We start from the raw sequence: 18,180 nt of genomic DNA on the forward strand, positions 1-18,180 counted from the left end.
TTCTTTATCTGTAGCCCCAGATCCTTCTGGAGGCTCTCTGTCTTGGGGATGTGTCATCATGATGGGGAGAGACTGGGGGGTGGGCACAGTCCAGTAAATCTACATCCCAGACCATACAGCACAGGTGCTTGGGGTTCACCAGTTTCATGTGAGATCAGTGGATCCCATGTGAGGAGTGCCCACAGCACTCTAGTGGTCACCACTGTCCTGTCCCCAGAAGAACAAAGAGGAGGAAGGCTTGGTACTTGTCCCCAGAGCTTTCACTTGGGCTAATGAGAAGGATAAACAGAGGCCAAGGAGATAAGGGCAGAGATAAGCAGATAAAGTAGTGGGAGGACGAGTGTGGGGAGGAGAGGTTTTGCTAGGGTTTATATTAGGGACGCCTGGGAGCCTGAGGGTGGAGAAGGGGGGGCACTTGGGTGAAGGCTACCAGGTCTTCAGGAACCAGCACCTGGTGGCGTGTGTGTGTGTGTGTGTGGGGGGGGGGGGTGGTGATTGTGGGTTGGGGCCAGGCGGTGGAGGGACTGGAGTGTCCGATCAAAGGGTGGATGTGTATACAGTGGACAGCACAGAAGTACTGCATTGCCTATTTTTGAAAGGGAATAAATGCCACTGAAACGCCACTGTTTCTCCAGCGCCAACTTAGGTCACTCCCGCTGCACAGGGTCAAGCGGTTGGCGGTGAGAGAGCCACCAGAAGGCCGTGAGGATGACCCGGGCCTGCGGGAGGGGCTGAACTGTGCGAGGGGAGCCGGGTGACAGTGACCCGTGAGAGCCTCGAGGGGCCCAGGGAGCAGAGACTGCGCGAAGACCGAGGAGGACAGACCCCGGACTCTTCCCAGCCTCGCCCCCTGGGAGAACAGTGGAAGCAATCAGAAGCCAGGAGGAGGGGCTACTGTGCGGATTCTGGGTTTGGGGGCGTCTGGGCGAGGTTATTCAGGTGGACAGTCTCTGGCCGCCCCAGACGGCCAGAACTGGAGGCCCAGACTGCTGACGCCCGAGAGGTGACAGCGCTGCGGTGGCAGCGGGAGAGACGGGCGACCTGCCGAGAACGGGGACCCCGGGAGAGGAAGCGCTGGGGGAGGGCGTGCGCGCGGGCTGCCTGCGCACGTGGGGATCGGGGACACCCCCCCCCGCCCCGCCCCGGCCTCACGGTGGGGCCTGAGCCGAGGCAGAGCCCCTGACTGTGGCCCCAGGGCCTACAGCTGCGGGAGTTAGGAACCTCCAACCCGATCCTCTTTCCACGGCCCCTGTCCCCAACCCACAGGCGCATTTATTTAAAAAAAAAAAAGAAAAGAAAAGAAAAGAAAAAAATCAGCCCGCAAAGACCCGGAACGCAGAGGCCGGGGCTCCAGCCGGTCATTTTCTGCCTCGGGCCCGGGGAGGGCGGGGGCCGGGCTGGGCGGGGAGGCCCGCTGCGCCTGTGCGCGCGCCCGGGCCCCGGGAGCGCGCTCCGCCCCCGTCCCCGCCGTGCACGCGCCCCGCCCCCCGTGTATGCGCGCGCCCCGCCCCTCCTCCCCCCCGTGCGCGCCCTCGCCTCGCGCGCGCGCCGCGGAGCCGCCGGTGCAGCGGGGCGGGCGCGCTCCGGGCGGGCCGGGGGCGCGGGCGCGGGGCCGGCGAGCCGGGGCGCGCGGGGGAGGCGCCGGGGAGGAGCGCGCTGCGCCGCCGCCCGGCCTGCCGCCGCTCGGTGCGGGTCCGCGGGGCGCGAGGAGCGGCGAGACCGCGGCCTGGAACAAAGGGAGGCCGGCGCGGGCGGGGGCGGCGCGAGCATGGCGGACCGCAGCCTGGAGGGCATGGCGCTGCCCCTGGAGGTGCGCGCCCGGCTGGCCGAGCTGGAGCTGGAGCTGTCGGAAGGTAACAGGCCCGGCGCTCGGCCGGCCGCGCTGTCACAGGGCCCGGGCGGGCGGGGGTCCCGGCGCAGGGCGAGAGCGGCCCCCGCCCTGCGGCTCTGCGTCTTCCGCCGCGGCCCCGGCGCCGGGGGCCGGGGGAGCCTAGGGGGCCGGGGGCGGAGGGCGGGCCCGTGGCTTGGGGCGCAGGACGAGCCTCGGGCCGGGGGCGCAGGATGGGCCCGGGGCTTGGGGCGCAGGGCAGGCCCGTGTCGGGAGCTCAGGACGGGCCCGGGGCTTGGGGCGCAGGACGGGCAGCGAACCGGGGGCTCAGGGCGCGACGCGGGCCGGGGGCGCCGCTGGGGCCGCAGGACGGGCCGCGGCCGGGGGCGCAGGGCGGGCCGCGGGGCCGGGGCGGCCTCGCGCGCGGCCTGGTGGACCGGGCTGTGTCCTTGGTGCGCGTCCGAGCGCTGCCCACCGCGGCCGGGCCGGGGGCGGTTCCGCGACGCGCGGCCTGAGGCGCCGCGGGCCTGGTTCTAATGCGAAACTTGTCGTTGGACTTGAGGGTCTGACCGCGGGGTCCGTGGCGTCCGGCCTGGACCGGGCAGCACCGCTATTGTTCCCGTGCGCTGGACGCGAAGATTGGCTGGAACTGGAGAGCCCCCTCCCTCAGGCCGGGTCTGTGCCGCGTTCCCAGCAGTTCACGCTTCCAATTTGTGACAGATTGGCTACAGTGATTTCATGGAGTGTTAAATACGGTTTCTTATTTTCTCTTAAGGCTGGGATCATGTGCTCAGCTGTCATAAGTTTTAGATCGGGGTTTGCTATGTCTTTTTATAAAACCCACTAAAGTTCCGAAATGTTGAATGTTGACTAAAGATTTAGAATTAACCCGGCTCACCCTGGGAAGACCACTAATACACTCCGGGTGGAGAGAGGCCGTGTCCTCTCAAATTTATATTTGGAGCAGTTTAGTAGTGAACTCGTGTGTGTGTGTGTGTGTGTGTGTAACGGTTTTGTGGGGCTGGCAGCCAGAAAGTAGATTCATTGGTGCCAGTTTTCGTCAGCTGAGAGAAACTGGTGTTGACCTGATGTTTTCCCTTTTAACACTTTCAGGGGGGAAGGAGGTGGTAAAGGTGGGGGCCTGGGTGAGGTGCCTCTTCAGATGGCGCCCTCTGGAAGGCTCCTGTTTCATGTTTGGGTTCCTGCGGGGCTCTGTGATGCTCAGCTGTCCCACAGGAGATATTTCCTGGACTCTGCTCAGCAGCCCATGTGTGAGGGGCTGCAGGCACTGCTGGACCTCAGTGCTGAGCTCAGCTGGGGAGCAGGGCTTAGTCCACACTGGTGGGTAAGGAGTTCTCTGTGGACAGGTGGCTTGGAGGGGCGCAGGACCCACTAGAGAATATTTGCCCAAGTTCTTTGGCTTCATCACTGCTCACATGGGTTCTTCTCCCCTGCCCCCTGCCCACCACAGCTCTGCAGCAGAGCTGTGCTGTTTACAACACCCTATCCTTCCTGCCTTATCTCCAAACAAGCTCTCCTGCTCTGTCTGCCTCATCCTGAGGTTGTGTCAGTACACCCCTGGACTGGCCAAGTGAGCAGCCGTCTGAGCTGACCGGGATCCCTCCGCCTCCCTGGTCAGCCTGGGCTGGGCTCACCTTACTTCTGCGTGTCTGGGACAGTGTGTGGCCCCTGGTGGGAGTGGCTGGTGTGAACTTGGACTCACTTGCTCGGTGGCAGTTACCGGTGACTCTCAGTCATTCCTAGACTGTGTCCCTGTTGCCCAGAGGATGGCAAAGCAGGTGCTCAGCCTCACTTGCTAGGTGGCAGTTACCGGTCACTCTCAGTCATTCCTAGACTGTGTCCCTGTTGCCCAGAGGATGGCAAAGCAGGTGCTCAGCCTGGTTCTCTGTGAATACCCTGTGTCCCTGCAGATTTTAAAAAGGGTTTAATGAGTTTCTTATTGACTGTCAGAACAGAGGAAGGGGCGTGTGTTTGCCTGCGGGAATCACATTATTGTTTCTCCTTCTCTAAACCTCCCTAGGCCTGGCTGGAACACTGGAAAGGAGAGGGTTGTTGCTCTGACTGCCCAGCGCCAGCCACCTCCCTACTCCCCCTTTAGCTGTGTCGTCTTTGACTTGTGTTGTCTGCATTGGGTTGATTGGGTCTCTAAGGTCATTTGGAGTTTTGTGTCTTGTGACCATGTAGTATAGTTTTACTAGCTTAAACTAGATGAATCAATTTGCTTTTCAGTATTGTTTACCAGAAACCAAACAATGAAAGGGTCAGAAATTCTTGTCTCTTTACATTTTGGAACTTAAAAAACCCCCACCATATCCACTTGCAAAGTGAAAAGTTAAAAGAACTTTTAATGCTGAATTGAGAGTAATGCTTTCATATTTATCTTCAGTCAGGATTCATATGGAGAGAATTCTTTAAGTTAGTCATCATTTTATTAAAAGGTTAGAAAATACTGTGGAAACGTGTGTGGACTTTTTAGCACTCAGTTCTTACAGAGGAGCATGGAAAGCAGTTCCGGTTTCAGCACGTAATGTAGGCTGAAAAACCAGAGTAGGCTAGTCTCTCAATGTTCCTACGTGGCCTGCCAGCCACTAATGGTTGTGTATAATCTAGATCAGTAGATGCTGGTCCAGCTTTGGTTTGCCCTGTCTGCTGTGCTGTTACAGACACTAATGTTCTGTTTTATGGGTCACTGTTGGATGCAGGGTTGCAGATTGACTTCTTGGCTGCAGAACTCAGATTTCCACTTTCCTGCTCTGCTGGTTGCTGCCTCTTTTCTTTCCACTGTCTGTTGCTGTCCGGTGCTTCCCCTCGGGACGCTGGGCTCCTCTCGCCCAAGAACTAGTGCCAGCAAAGAACAGGAGCTCTCTGTGGGGAGAGGCCTCTGACCCTTGCATCTGGGGAAGTCTTGTGGGGCCAAGAGGATGCTTGGTGCTGAATGTGAGATGGAGAGGAAGCCAGTGAGCTGGCTGGTTGCTGGGAGCCAGGTGGGGTGGTGGAGGCTCTTTTCCCCACACACTTTTCCGTGAATCATTTTTTTCTTCCCTCTCCTCCCCTCCCTTTCCCTTCATTCTTGCCTTTTGGAATCATGTATTTTTCTCTTTGGCTTTAAGAGGGCCACTAAGTAGGCAATATGTGAATAAACATTGTTTGGCTTAAAGGAAAACTTTAAATGGAAACACCAGTAAAGCAGAGCAGAAAGAGAAAATTTCTCAATAAAGGCAGACTTGTGTTTTACTAAAAAAATTAGCTGTTGATTGAAATTTAGCAATACATTTCTCTGTTAACTGTTGGTTTGTGTCCTGGGCTGTGCACACCCTGGACTTGCAGCTCTAGACGATCTCATCCCACTCTTTCAGCAATGGTTGCATTCTTATTTTGATAGAACTCTGGGAAATTGCCTTGTGATACAGCCTGTGAAAACTGTGATGTTTGCAGAAGAGATATCTGTTAGCTTTATACTTTGTGGTTTTTAATTGTGAGTGTGCCTACTGACTTCCTAACTCTTGCTTATGGGAGTTACTCAGTCTGTAAGGTCCTGAATTCCTGCAACTAGCAGCTATGTTCTATAATCGACTCCAACTTAACATTTTCTAGTAAGTGTGAAACTGCCCAAGGGAGGTGGTGGGTGCTATCAGTTGATTGTATTGATCAAGGAATCAGTCTTGTTTTAAGTTACAGATGAGTAGTTCACATGCAGCCGGCATAATCCTGTCACCAGAGTAAAATCTTAAAGAGATGCCCAGTTGGAAGGTTTGTAGGTTGGGGGGCAGGCATCTTCAGGGCTGCCAGCACACAAGAGCAGATACACCTAGCTCTGCAGCTTGAGCTTTGTCCCCTGCAGCCCCCAGCTGTTCTTGGCGGTACCTGGGGCTGCAGAGCTGGCCCCCTGAGCTGAAGTCTGGGACCACCTTCCACGGGTGGGGGAAGGAGACCACTGTCTCTCATGCAATCCAAATGTTCTCCTCATTGCAAGGAAATAGGGGGCTCTGGACAACAAATATGTGAAAAAAATGTTTTCTTCCAGAGTCTCACTGATAACTTGTCACTGGGAGGGGAGGGAAGAGGGGGTGCAGATTCAGGGAGTGACAGCTGAGCTGCTGCACCTGCAGTCAGTCCTCACGTGTTAATAAAGCCCGCTACCTCTGGGGCGGCATGTCAGTGCTGCTCCTGGGAGCTGGCGTCCTTGGCTTGATAAATCTGAAATAAAGGATTATTACCTGAATTACAGATATTTACAAAATGGCAGCATTGATATGGGTGGGATGTAAAATGTGTGGACTTGAGTTTTAAGAGTTGTTCAGAGTTATGAAAATTGTTACATTTGAATGTTCTTTTCTTGATGAATAAATATAGATGTCAAATTTAGCTGGGAAGGTAAAGGCACACATTCAAGGCCCTAATGTGTAAGGTTGATCCCAGCGCTCAGAAGGTATTTGTGGTGCTGTAGTCACACTTAGAGCTGAATGCCATGAGGTCACAGCTGTAACAGTGACTATTTTGTTTCATTCTGGGCCCACTGGCTTTATATTCTTGTTATGGTTTGGAGGCTACAAGCTGTTGGATGTTATGAGTCACTTTTTGCCTTCCTCCTCCCAGCCTTTTTCAAATGAGAAGTCTCTTTTTTTAGAGCTTTTTTTTTTTTTTTTTTTTTTAAGCAGTGATTTATGGGATGAGTTGTAGCATTCTTCTGAATTGCAGAGAGAATGTATTGGATAATCTTCGTTTTGATGTCATGTATATGGACTGACTCACCAGTTCAAATCCTAGTCATATTAAGGTTCTCATAATTACTCAGGCATCTTCCTAAAATAAGATGCTTGCCTGCAGGTATTGGCTAGGTTTTGCACATCAGTGTTTTTCCTGGAACAGGGGACACTTCATCTGCTGTAACATGGAAGGCACCTTGGGTAACACGACAGGCTCTGGCTGCTGATGACAGTTCCCGTTCTCCAGTCTCTTCGTCTGTGTGCCTCTACTTTCAAGGTTGCCAGTGTTGATTTTCCCTCTTCTCAGTGTTTTTGTGCTCCCTACAAAGGTCACCTGCTGTCATTGCCTACACACCTTTCTTTCTGCTGAGAGGGTCAAAAGCTTGTGACATCTCAGAAGCAGCAGTTGCATCAATTTGTTGGTGATGATAATACATAGCGCTCTTGAAGGGGAGACTCTTAAGTGGGAATTTACGTGTGAGAACACAGAAGTGGGGTTTGTACATATATGGCTCTTTGTTCAGGACTCAACGTGGTGTTAATGTTCATAAACTCTTAAGACCAGTAAAGTGGGGAAGGATTGAGATGTTGGGCTGTAAAGTTAGCATGACAACAAGCAGCCTTCTTTTGAGGGAGGGGACTGGGGAGGTGGCTCTTTAGTTTTGCTGCTGCTGAATATTGTGCAAAATGAAATGTGCTGAGAATCACAAATTGAGATCCTTCTTTACCAAGCATTTTGTGCGATAGGTATGAGAAGTCAGGGGAAAAAAGACCCAAGATAGTGAGCATGGAAGCAGTCTGTGATCTGTGTTAAACAGATCTTTTCCTTCTGGGCTGCTGCTGGTTTTTAAATCATATGTTTTTGCTTATTAGGTTGGAAACTTTATGTGTCCTCATGAAAAGATTGAAGACTGCCGGCCAGATCCAAACCAGTTCTGTCGGCACCAGAGACAGCAATTCCTTGCATACTTGTCTGCAATTATGTACAAATAAAATTTTTTTTACTGAATTATCTGGTTAGTCAAGTCAGGTATTTTTCTATTTCTTTTTTATTAGAGGAATACTATAACATTTTAAAATTATGAAGTAAAGAAATATGTAAATATGGGTCCTTCATATCCCCAGACTCAGATCTGAGCCTCTGGCCAAGGAGGGAGGTAGTTCATGCATCTGACTTCCCTGTGGCCACTTGGTGCTGGGCAGAGATGCTTTTTCCCAAAACCACAAGCAGTCTCTCGTGTCCTGACCACGTGTCTTACCAGTGTAGCTCGCCATGTGTCAGGCATTTATGAAACATCCTGTTAGTGGGGAGAGACCCACCCATCCCAGTTTCCGTGCTGCCCGGTCTTAATTCTGCCTTCGTGGCTTTGTTTTGGCTGTTCTCTTCTGTTGGCAGAGCCTCCTGTCAGGACCTCTTCACTCTCGGGAAAATCATGAGCACCTACTTAGAGCCCTGTCCCGTTCTGGCCCAAGTGTCATGTCCCGGAGAAGATGCTGGGGGTGTGGCTCCAGTGAAGAGGGGCGGGGTGTGTGTGTGTGGATCCAGCTGACGCTTCCTGGACAGTTTACCTGAAATGAGAAGAGAAATGTAAACCGTGTTGCTAATTAATCTTATTAGAAGATTCTAGGTGTTTAAGAGTAAAGTAATGTAAGTAAAGATTATGTGCTTTGTTGCAACTAGAGCACATCGGGTTATGTCAGTGTCACAATGACACAGATGACAAGATCTGTATCTCCATGATCTCACCTTCACAGAGGGTGAGAGTGGTAGCAAAGCCTGATGGTGTCTGCGGCCAGAATGGGTGAAATCTGGAGTTGGCCAGACGCGTTAGGAAGGACGGGTTCACCCCAGAGCCATGGGTCTCAGGGGCTGGATTTAGTGGAGGGGGCATGGAAAGCACCAATCCATGTGTCACTTGTGGGTGACCTTCTGTGCTTCCCGAGCCTCTTTGGGTCTTTTTCTAAGTCTTGTGGAGATTTGTGTGCAGATCTTGAGAATTCTCATGTGTGTCCTCTGCAGAGTCTTCCTCCAGATCTTCATGTGTGGGGAGGGTGTCCCCCGCTGTCAGATCGGGTTAAGAACCCTGCCTTCGGGACAGTTGTGGGGATCAGTGAGACAGTCACAGTGTCTGCTCTGTAAACATCCAGCCCCGCAGTTCCCCCAAGGTGCTGTCACTGGGACAGGGTTTCCCAGACCCCCCTTTATCTCTGCGGTTTGAGTTACAGGGATTGTGAGAGCGGCCCTGGGAGAAAAGCAGGGGGCTCAGTGTGGGTGGGGAGTATGGGGTAGGGAGGGCGTCTCTTAATATTTGCTGCCTGGGCACTCACCCTACCTGGGGCAGCTTCAGAACTGTGAAGCCTCTTTTTTTTTTTTTAAATGATAAATCTTCCTTTCTGGTGGACTCTTTGTGTCAATACCCCTGGAAACCCCCTGTTCAACCCTTTTACTTTCCAAGAGAAAAGGAAGGGTGTCTCAGGTCAGACTCCAGCCCAGGTGTGTCTGGCAAGGATGACCTGTTAGGTCACAGTCATTGAATCTGGGACCACGTGTGGATCTTCACTCACAGTCCTTCCCGGCTCCTTGTAGAGGCGGGGCTGACCTCCGCCGGCCCTGATTCTGGAATCTTCCTCCCGGAGCTGCCTGTTCCCCAGCCCTCAGTGCAGTGCATGGAGAGAGGGCTCAGCTAGCTAGCTTCTCCTCGTTTCCCACGACAGAGGCCGTGTGTGCCGCTTCCCGGTCACACAGGTGGGGCCGCATGAGCCCGGGCGGCTCTGAGAGGCCCAGTCAGAGTCGGGCTCGCCGTGGCCACGACCCCGGGGCTCGGTGCACTGCCTGGCACTCACCACAGGTCCTGGACTTTTACCCTTTCCAGTCACCTGGCGGTTACGTCAGTGGTTCCGTGCGGGTTTGTTGAGTGTGAGTGGGCTCTCTCGTCAGTTTATAAGCTGCTTCTCTCTTCCTTTCTGGCTGCGCTAGGTCTTTGTTTCTGCCTGCAGGCTTTCCCTGGTTGTGGTGCGTGGGCTTCTCGCTGCGGTGGCTTCTATGGTTGTGGAGCATGGGCTGTAGGGCGTGCAGGCTTAGCTGGGATGTGGGCATGTGGGATCTTCCTGAACCAGGGATTGAACCCGTGTCCCCTGCTTTGGAGGCAGATGCTTAACCACTGGACCACCAGGGAGCCTTGGTGCTTCAGTGAAACCTAAGCTGGTTCTTTTAAAATAAAAACCGGAGATAGTCTGAGGCGCCTCCCCGGCCCCCCTGCCATGAACTTGTGTGTGTGTGTGTAAGTCTCTCAGTTGTGTCTGACTCTTGGTGACCCTGTGGACTATACAGTCCATGGAATTCTCCAGGTCAGAATACTGGAGTGGGTAAGCCTTTCCTTTCTCCCAACCCAAAATTATGTATAATAACTGTTAATACTTGAGTGACACCAAGTAATAAGATGGAGCTGTGTATGGACATGTGGTCCGTTTCTTCCGACTCTTTTCCTCCCCGTGGACTGGAGCCCATCAGACTCCTCTGTCCATGGGATTCTCCAAGCAAGAATATTGGAGTCGGTTGCCATGCCCTCCTCCAGGGGATCTTCCCAGTCCAGGGATTGAACCCAGGTCTCCTGCATCTCCTGCATTGCTGGTGGATTCTTTACCCCTGAGCCACATGGGAGGCCCATAAGGTAATCTTTGAGGAGCTGTTTAAGCAAGGGTGTAATTCCACTAAATTTAAGTCATTAAAAAACACCTATTAAATCCAAGGAAAAATCAACTTGCCAGGGTGGAAACTCTTTTACTATGTACATTGTAATGTATCTCAGGCCCACACTTTACTCTTGCAGTGCTGTGTCCTGTAGAGACATTCTGTCAACATGGGATTTGCTGTTTAGGTGGTTTTGTTGTTTCATTCTGCTGTTAGCTCAAGTGAATACAGTCTTACTGCAAATAGTGGGGCTAGTCCTGCCCCACCAAGCCCAGAATTGACTTGGACCAAATGAGAAATAGCACTTGGAGTCATTTTGCTGTTGATACCAGAGTCCAGACTTTAAGAATTTCTGTTGCTTGTATATAAATTAATATGAAAAGAAAGTAGAATTCTGCCTCCTCTGTTTATATGGTGATGAATTATTATTTAGCTGTTATACTGCTAAGGGATAATATAGGCATCTATAATGCCTGTTGGTGTTTTAGAATTTCTTCCCTGTTATTTGGAAGACTTGGCTCTGGACACAGGGATGAAAATAACCTTGATTTTGCTTGTTTCCTTCATGACTTGTTGAATTTGACACAGGTAGGATTCTGGATGAAATCTCTCCTTGATGGAAAGTGTCTTAAGTAAAACACACTTTGTGAAAGTGTACAATGTTCTGTCTCCCATGCATGCAGAGGAACAGAGCCTTGGGGAAGGAATGTGGGCAGCGGTTCCTTGGAGGGACTGCCATTCTGCAGGTGACAAGTGTCTACTGTGGCAGGTGCTTTGCACAGGAAGTAAACTCGTGGACTGGTTGTGTCAGTAGGGTTGTAGGACAGTCTGACCACTATCACCTACTCTTTCTTTTTAAGATTTATTTTTTGGTTGTGATGGGTCTTTGTTGCTGCATGCAGACTTTATTCAGATGCAGTAAGCAGGGGGTCCTCTTCCTTGTGGTGTGTGGGCTTCTCTTGTTGCAAAGCAAGGGCTGGTAGGGTGCACGGGATTCAGTAGTTGCGGCTCATGAACTCTTGTAGTTGTGGTGCCTGGGCTTAGTTACCCACAGCATGTGAGATCTTTCCAGACCAGGGATCAACCTGGTGTCCCTTGCATTTCAAGGTGGATTCTTAACCACTGGACCACCAGGGATCCCCTGTCATTTATTCTTGAAAGATGATGTGAGGTCGGAGCAGTATTTAGAACACTAGCATTTCTTGAATAGAAGAGATGAAATAAACCTTGTATATCTCATGGTGTCTTAAGGCTTTCAGCTGCTTTCATGTTGACATTTTTTAACTCCTTTGAAAATATTTTCTAGGAAAATGACATTAGCTTCTTTGTATAGATGTGGAGACTTCAAACAAATAGAAACTCATGAGCACTAGAATGTTGGCTTCATGACACATTTCCACCATCACGAGTTAATTGAACCATTGGGTGACTTTCTTCTGAAGCAAGATGGGGACCCCGTCTTCTCCTATGAGATCAGCATCAGGAGCTGTGGTGTCCGGGCGGCTCCCAGGAGGATGAGCAGTGGGCAGCCTCCTCCCCAGCAGCCTGTTCCTGTCAGAGGAAATCGTTCATCTTTCTCTTGTACAAGGTTGTAATGGGTGGAGGCTTACGCTGCATGTTTTCTTTGCTGTCTGCCTCTAAATTTACATTTAAGATTGAATCTGTCATCTAGAGGATGAATATGTGGGTGTTCACCATACACTTCTGTTTTCTGTATGTTTGAAATTTTCCTGTTTCTCGTGGAAGATGAACAGCATTCTTTAGAATCAGGAGACTGGACCAGGTTCATCAGAAATCTTCATCGTTTTGCTCAAGAGACGATGCTGTTAATTCTTGTGTTGTTTCCTGGAAAAATATTTTACTTGGGGTTCCAGGAATAACCTCTTCAATGCCTCTACAAGAGTGACCTCTCTCTGAGCTTCCTATTACTAACCAGGATGATGGCGATTGTGTTTAAGCCACCACCAATCACTGACAAGGCGATCAATCTTAGGTCTTTTAAGCAGAGTGCTTTTCTTCCAAGCGGAGTGCCTGTCTGATGACCTCCAGGCCTTGCAGAGATGGGGGCCGCGTCTGATGGATGTGAACCACCCGCTCTTGGTCCCCAGAGAACTGGAGTCTTGTCGGTAGGAGTGGACAGTGCATAACTTGGACTTTTAAATCAGATGCTGCAAAGTGATGTCTTTTTTGGTGTGAACAGAGCTTGTTACCTGTCTCTGGGGGAGGACACTTACATGTCTCAGGGCACCACTCCCTGATTGCTCACCTGTGCTAATCACTGCATTAGGTGTCTACATAGATGAAGGACATTTGTCTCACAAAAAGGGAAGCACGTTAGCAAGCTTGCCTGGGGCCCTGTGGCTGAGTGGTGGGTGCCAGTTGGCTGGTTTGCCCTGGAAGCCCTCTCAACACCAGCCTCCTCAGTTCTGGCTCCTGACTGGACATCACCCTCATGGAGTGAGCCAGGAATCCAGCTCACAAATGGAATGTGGAAGGAGATACCAAGTTTCTTGGTATGTGTGGTGACTTCTCTTTTTTACGTATTTACTTTCACATACCCTAATGATATGTCTTTTTCACCTGATGTAACAGATAATTACCAGCCATTACTGGTACAGAGTTCCATGAAGGATATTTTAGGAACCTGTAGTCTCAAAAAAGAGCCTTTATTTTCATAACTATAATGTGCTTAATAACTTGGGATTGTGGCTTTCTTTTGTTGCTTATTTTTAGATCCTTGAGTGGAAGCTATTTAGTGATTACTCATAATTGTGAAAATAATCTAGTGATTATAGAAACTTGTTAGGACAAATCTGTGTTTTCCTTTCTTTTATGTAGATAAAAACATTAATCCAAATAAATGTTGGCAGGAATGACCATGAGGGTAAGATTTTTATGTGATGTGGCCATCTTGAAATATCGCCTCAGGACTTTTCTAGAGCACCTGTCTTTATTCTCAGTAATTGAACCCTCCCTGTTCCCTGATTGTTCCCATTTGAACCAGAAATTTGAGTCCACGTGTCCAAGATGGCACTGTGTGTGTGTGCACGTACCGTCGTACTATTCTGCTGTGAGAGGGGCTGTTTGAACACTGCTTTTGGGCAATTTCCAGTCTTGGTCAAAAAACCTGTAACTCCTTACTAGTAAAGGTAAAGGTTCTAGAGAACGTGGACTATTCTGTCTCCAGATCATTTTTGTGTATTTATAATTGCACCTGTTCTGTTAGCAATGAAGGTCATCAGTCTTGGCCTAGTCAGGCCATGCTTATAGAATTAAGGGAAACAAGATCATTTCCAGTTTGTTTTAAATCTAAAGCTGCTAGCTATCTCCATAATAACCCAATCTTAAAAATGATACAATTAGACTTTTAGTGAATTAAGTTAACTTGGTTATCTACGTTGAATCATTTCACTGCATTGTGAATTAACTTTTTTTGATTTCTTTATGATATGGAGTCAGTCCAGAAGGTAGGCTGAAGCCTCAGACCAAAGCATTAACGATGTTACTTGTAACTTGAGACCAATTCTCTGAGATGATAGCCGTATTCTTTGTTTAGTTCCTGCTTTTTACAGTTTAGTTCCTGTTCTTGATTCTGAGTCCCTCTTGGTCTTCCCATGTTCTTTCCACATCCCCGCCCCATCCTTCTTCTGTTCTGTTGTCTTTCCAACCCATTGTAGATGTGTGTGGGGGAGAGAGGGTTCTAACTGCTGTGAATTTTTGATAACCTGTGGAAAGGACTGTGTTTTTGAGCAAAACACCTCTAAATGAACCTCCAATCACCTGAATATCACCGTTTTGTGGACTGTGGAAATTTTTAATTGTTTTTTGTGGGGTTTGGCTGACCTCTCTCTGCCCCACCGATTACTCCTCCCATCCCGTGTACTCAAACTCTGCAAGCCTGGTCAACACTGTTAGATGCAAAATAATGAACAGAGTGCTATAAATAAGAAATCACGTGTTGCCACACAAATGCTTTCCCCGTCATTTCAGTGTGGATTGTTTCTGCTCCTGTGGTGACCCTGAGGATTCTGGCCTTTGTTTGGAAGCACCTCACATTGGGGTGATATGAAATGTGAAATTGGCTACAGTATTGTTATCACTCACAAGCGGACAACAAAGATACTTTCATCTGAGCAACAGCTGAAAATTAGGAGGTGCTCAGTTTGAATGTTGGATGACCTTTTTGAAAAATGCATCTGGCTTTCGTCACACCTTAAAAGCTGTGCTTATACTGTTTTCTGTGTCGTACTTAGAATTTCTACAGTTCTTAAAGGATATATTTACTTTTTTTAAGGAGATAAATTATTTTACAGTAAAATACTCTGTGGGGATTTAGGTGGAATAGGTTTGCAGTGGCTTCCCTCTGGTGGCTCAGTGGTAAAGAATTCGCCTGCTGATGCAGGAGACACAGGAGACGTGAGTTCAATCCCTGGGTCGGGAAGATCCCCTGGAGAGGGAAATGGCAACCCATTCCAGTATTCTTGCCTGGGAAACCCCATGGACAGAGGAGCCTGGCAGGCTTCAGCCCATGGGGTCACTAAGAGTCAGACACGACTGAGTGAAGCTGACACAACTGAGTGAAGCTAACACTACCCTCTTGCACACAGGTTTACCATATTGTCCACTGTTTAATACCAAATATAGTGGGCTCTTAAGTGGCTGACATGCCACACCACCTTGCAGGTGTGTACTTGGGGGGAAGTTGTGTGTGTGTAGGTGCAAACATACACACACACTCACGCATATATAACTGGTTCAATCACCTTTGATTCCAAAGATGGGTAGAGATTGTTTTTGCCACATGAGAGCTTTTGAATTGTTCTGTTCCTTAAGCATTTATTTCATTTGGAATTTATTGAGTGAAGCTGTGTTAGATACTGTGGGAGTGGTGACAGCTGTTTTTATAAAGACAGGACAGAAGCTGGTGGGAAGTTCAGTATCCGTCAACAATAGTTGAGAAGGGGCCCCTGCAAGGCTGTGTGCAATCAGGTGCCCGGTGAGTGGTGGCAGCAGGGAGGGCTCTGAGTCAGAGGAGGGAGCCGCTGGGCGCCCCCTCGTCGTGCCCAGGCATCTGTGCTTGAGGGTGCCGTCCCGATGCTGTTCCCTACCTGGCTGGCTCTGGCTGAGGCATGGGACTGGGCTGGGCTCAGGCAGGAGGCCCATGGAATCGTGGCACGGGAGCCTCTCCTGGCTTTCAGAGACCGTGAGTGCTTGTTCATGTTCTGTCTGTGTCCTTCCTCTCCCCCTGCCCCCTGTTTTTCCTCTGGATCTGTGCTCATGGCCTGTACTCATGGCACGCCCTCTAGTTGCTTCCAGCATGGGGACCAGTTCTTATCATGGAGGACCTGCCTGTGGGGGTGGTTCCTGGGGGAGCACAATGTCCCTTTGTCTTGTGGACCTGGGGGAGCACAATGGCTCTGGCCCTGTGCTTGAGCCTAGGCACCTGTTCCCAGCCCCCTCCCCAGTCCCCACAGGGGAGGCCGTGGCCCACATGCTCGGCGGCCACCTGCGGAAAGCCAGTCTGCGACCGTCACTGCCCTTGACACTTGCACAGGTGGCGACACTTGGCCCCCGTGGACGGCCAGGCTCTGCTTCACCGTTTTTGTGTTCTCTCCTGCGGAAAGTAGGCCATTTGCTGTGGTTACCTGGGAGGCTGACTGCCTGTCCCAGCTCCCACTTTCAGAAGGGTGGTCTTGGGTGGGACCAGGGTGTAGGTCTCCAAGTGAGTCCGGTGCAACTGGCTAGCCTGTAGGAGCTTGGGGCCTCCCCATCCACTTGGAGCTAACTGTATGTTTCTTGGTACAAGACTATCAGAGTAGAAGGAAACGAACTAGATGGAAGGAAATTCTAGTTGAGTATTGATGCTGGGAGTATTTGGGATAGGTAATAGCATCTTAGGGTTTATGTTCAACTTTCCCAGTAGGTACAAAAGGAATAATTGTGAACAGATGGCCAGCTTGAAGAAAATGGAAATCCACAATTGCGTTGTGTGAACTTTTATTTCAAATTTATTATCCCCCAAGTGACTCAAACAGTAAAGAATCTGCCCACAATGCAGGAGATCCGGGTCTGATCCTTGGGTCAGGAAGATCCCCTGGAGAAGGGAACGGCTACCCACTCCAGTATTCTTTCCTGGAGAATCCCATGGACAGAGGAGCCTGGCAGGCTACAGTCAATGGGTTCTCAAAGAGTTGCACACGACTGAACAACTAACACTTTCACTTTCCCATTAACGCAGAGGAGGAAGAACACTAAGAGCTGGGCTTCTCCCCTGTCCAACCTGCAGGCGGGGAGCCCAGCAGTGATGGGGGTGGTGATGCCAGGTGTCTGCCAGCCTCAGTGGTCACTGTGGGGCCTTACATGTTCAAAGCTGGGGTGGAGCCTGAGCCTGGGGAGAGGGGAAGGGTACTTCTCTGAGGGGTCTGCCTCCGACTGCCGACCTGTGCCAGCAGGTTGTGTTCAGGGAGCAGGGATGCTGAGCCCAGGGTTGGCTTTGTGGTCTGTTCTGGGCAGTAGATCCCATGAGAGAGAAACTCAGCTCTTGTTTCTTTCTGACGCTCACACGTTTCACCTGGTTCCTGTGGTTGATGGTTTCAGGGAGGTGGTGTGGGGCTTGCTCTGGGAGAAGCAGCTTTTCACGTGTGGTGGGAGTTTGGTCATCCCCGCCTGGTCACATGGTGGTCAAGGCTTAAGCTTTGCAGACTTTTTAGGGAAAATGCAGAATCTTCTGAACACCTGTTTGCTTTTCTACTGAAAAGCTTATTCATATACTGTAACATTTTCTGAAACTGTTGATATTGTTTTCCCTATTGGGATCATTAGTAGACTTGTACTATTAAAAACCTTCTTCTAGATTGTATAGTTACTGCTTACCCCTTCCTACTCTTGTTTCCCGGAAAAAAGCACCAGTTACAAATGAAGATAGTAATGAAATAGAGGTCACAGATATGTAACATAGTGTATTAAAATATGTTAAAATATGTATGTATACTTTATACAAGTCATCAAAAAGGAAAATAAAGACTGAGAGGACCCATGGTGCAGAAGCATCACGATGATGTGACCTGAGTGTTCAGAGCTCTGTGTTACTTTCTCAAGGTCAGATTCCAGGCAGGTCTCTCTTCACTAACCCCGGAGTAAAGAGTGAAAGATGGAAAGGTGATTTTGGCATTTGCCAGCCATAATTCAACAGACTTGTTTTATTAGTTGATAATTTAAAGCATTTCAGATATAAAAATTTGCTAACATACTTTTTTTTTTTTTTTAAGTTTTCTTACTATATGTTTCTTCAGGAGTCTGTGACAACTTGCTGACTTTTCTGCTATCCTGAATTACAGCGTGTTGAATTAGGAGTTGTAATTCCTTCTGCTTTAATATTTATTGAAAAGTTCCCTATATATTTTTAGATGTATATTTTGTACAGTTTAAAATGTTTGATACACTACAATTTTAAAACATCACAAATATTATTATAGGATATAAGTGGATATTTTTAGAAAGTAAATAAATATAAAAATTGGGACAAAGATTTAAAAAAAATTATCTGTAATTTTACAGTTCAGCATAGTGCCAAAACATTTTATTTCTCCATATCATTTGAATTAATCCAGAACTATAACTAAGTGGTGAAACAAGGTTGATGCTATGTAATTTATAACAATATGTTGCATGTATTACTGTGTTATTTTATTGAGGGAGTCATTCACCACATGAAATAGGCTTTTGTTCTTTCTAAGTAAAAGCAAGGTTCACAGTTAAATCTCTTTCTCAGGCTCACAGGAGGTGAAGCTGGCAAAGACCCATGATCAGGATTGCCGACCGGATAATTTCTAGTCAAGAACTCACAGAAGTTCAGTGGACTTCCCCAAACTAGTCCTCCTTTTCTTCCCCCTGGAGCAAAATAAACTTGCTAGGAACTTATATTGTGTCTTATA

At 49.4% G+C, this 18,180-nt stretch overlaps 1 protein-coding gene across 5 annotated transcripts in view; it reads left to right on the plus strand.

Moving 5' to 3' along the window:
* The first annotated feature begins 1,621 nt into the window (after positions 1-1,621).
* DIP2C (disco interacting protein 2 homolog C) overlaps positions 1,622-18,180 on the plus strand; it is a 288,874-nt gene continuing 272,315 nt past the window's right edge. For all 5 annotated transcript variants that reach the window (XM_065921423.1, XM_065921432.1, XM_065921426.1 and 2 more), the window contains exon 1: positions 1,622-1,853. In XM_065921423.1, the coding sequence (XP_065777495.1) occupies positions 1,769-1,853 (85 nt within the window). In that variant the 5' untranslated portion in view covers positions 1,622-1,768. The remainder of the gene's footprint in view (positions 1,854-18,180) is intronic.

This window comes from Muntiacus reevesi, chromosome 2, assembly GCF_963930625.1.
Source record: "Muntiacus reevesi chromosome 2, mMunRee1.1, whole genome shotgun sequence".
NCBI lineage: Eukaryota > Metazoa > Chordata > Mammalia > Artiodactyla > Cervidae > Muntiacus > Muntiacus reevesi.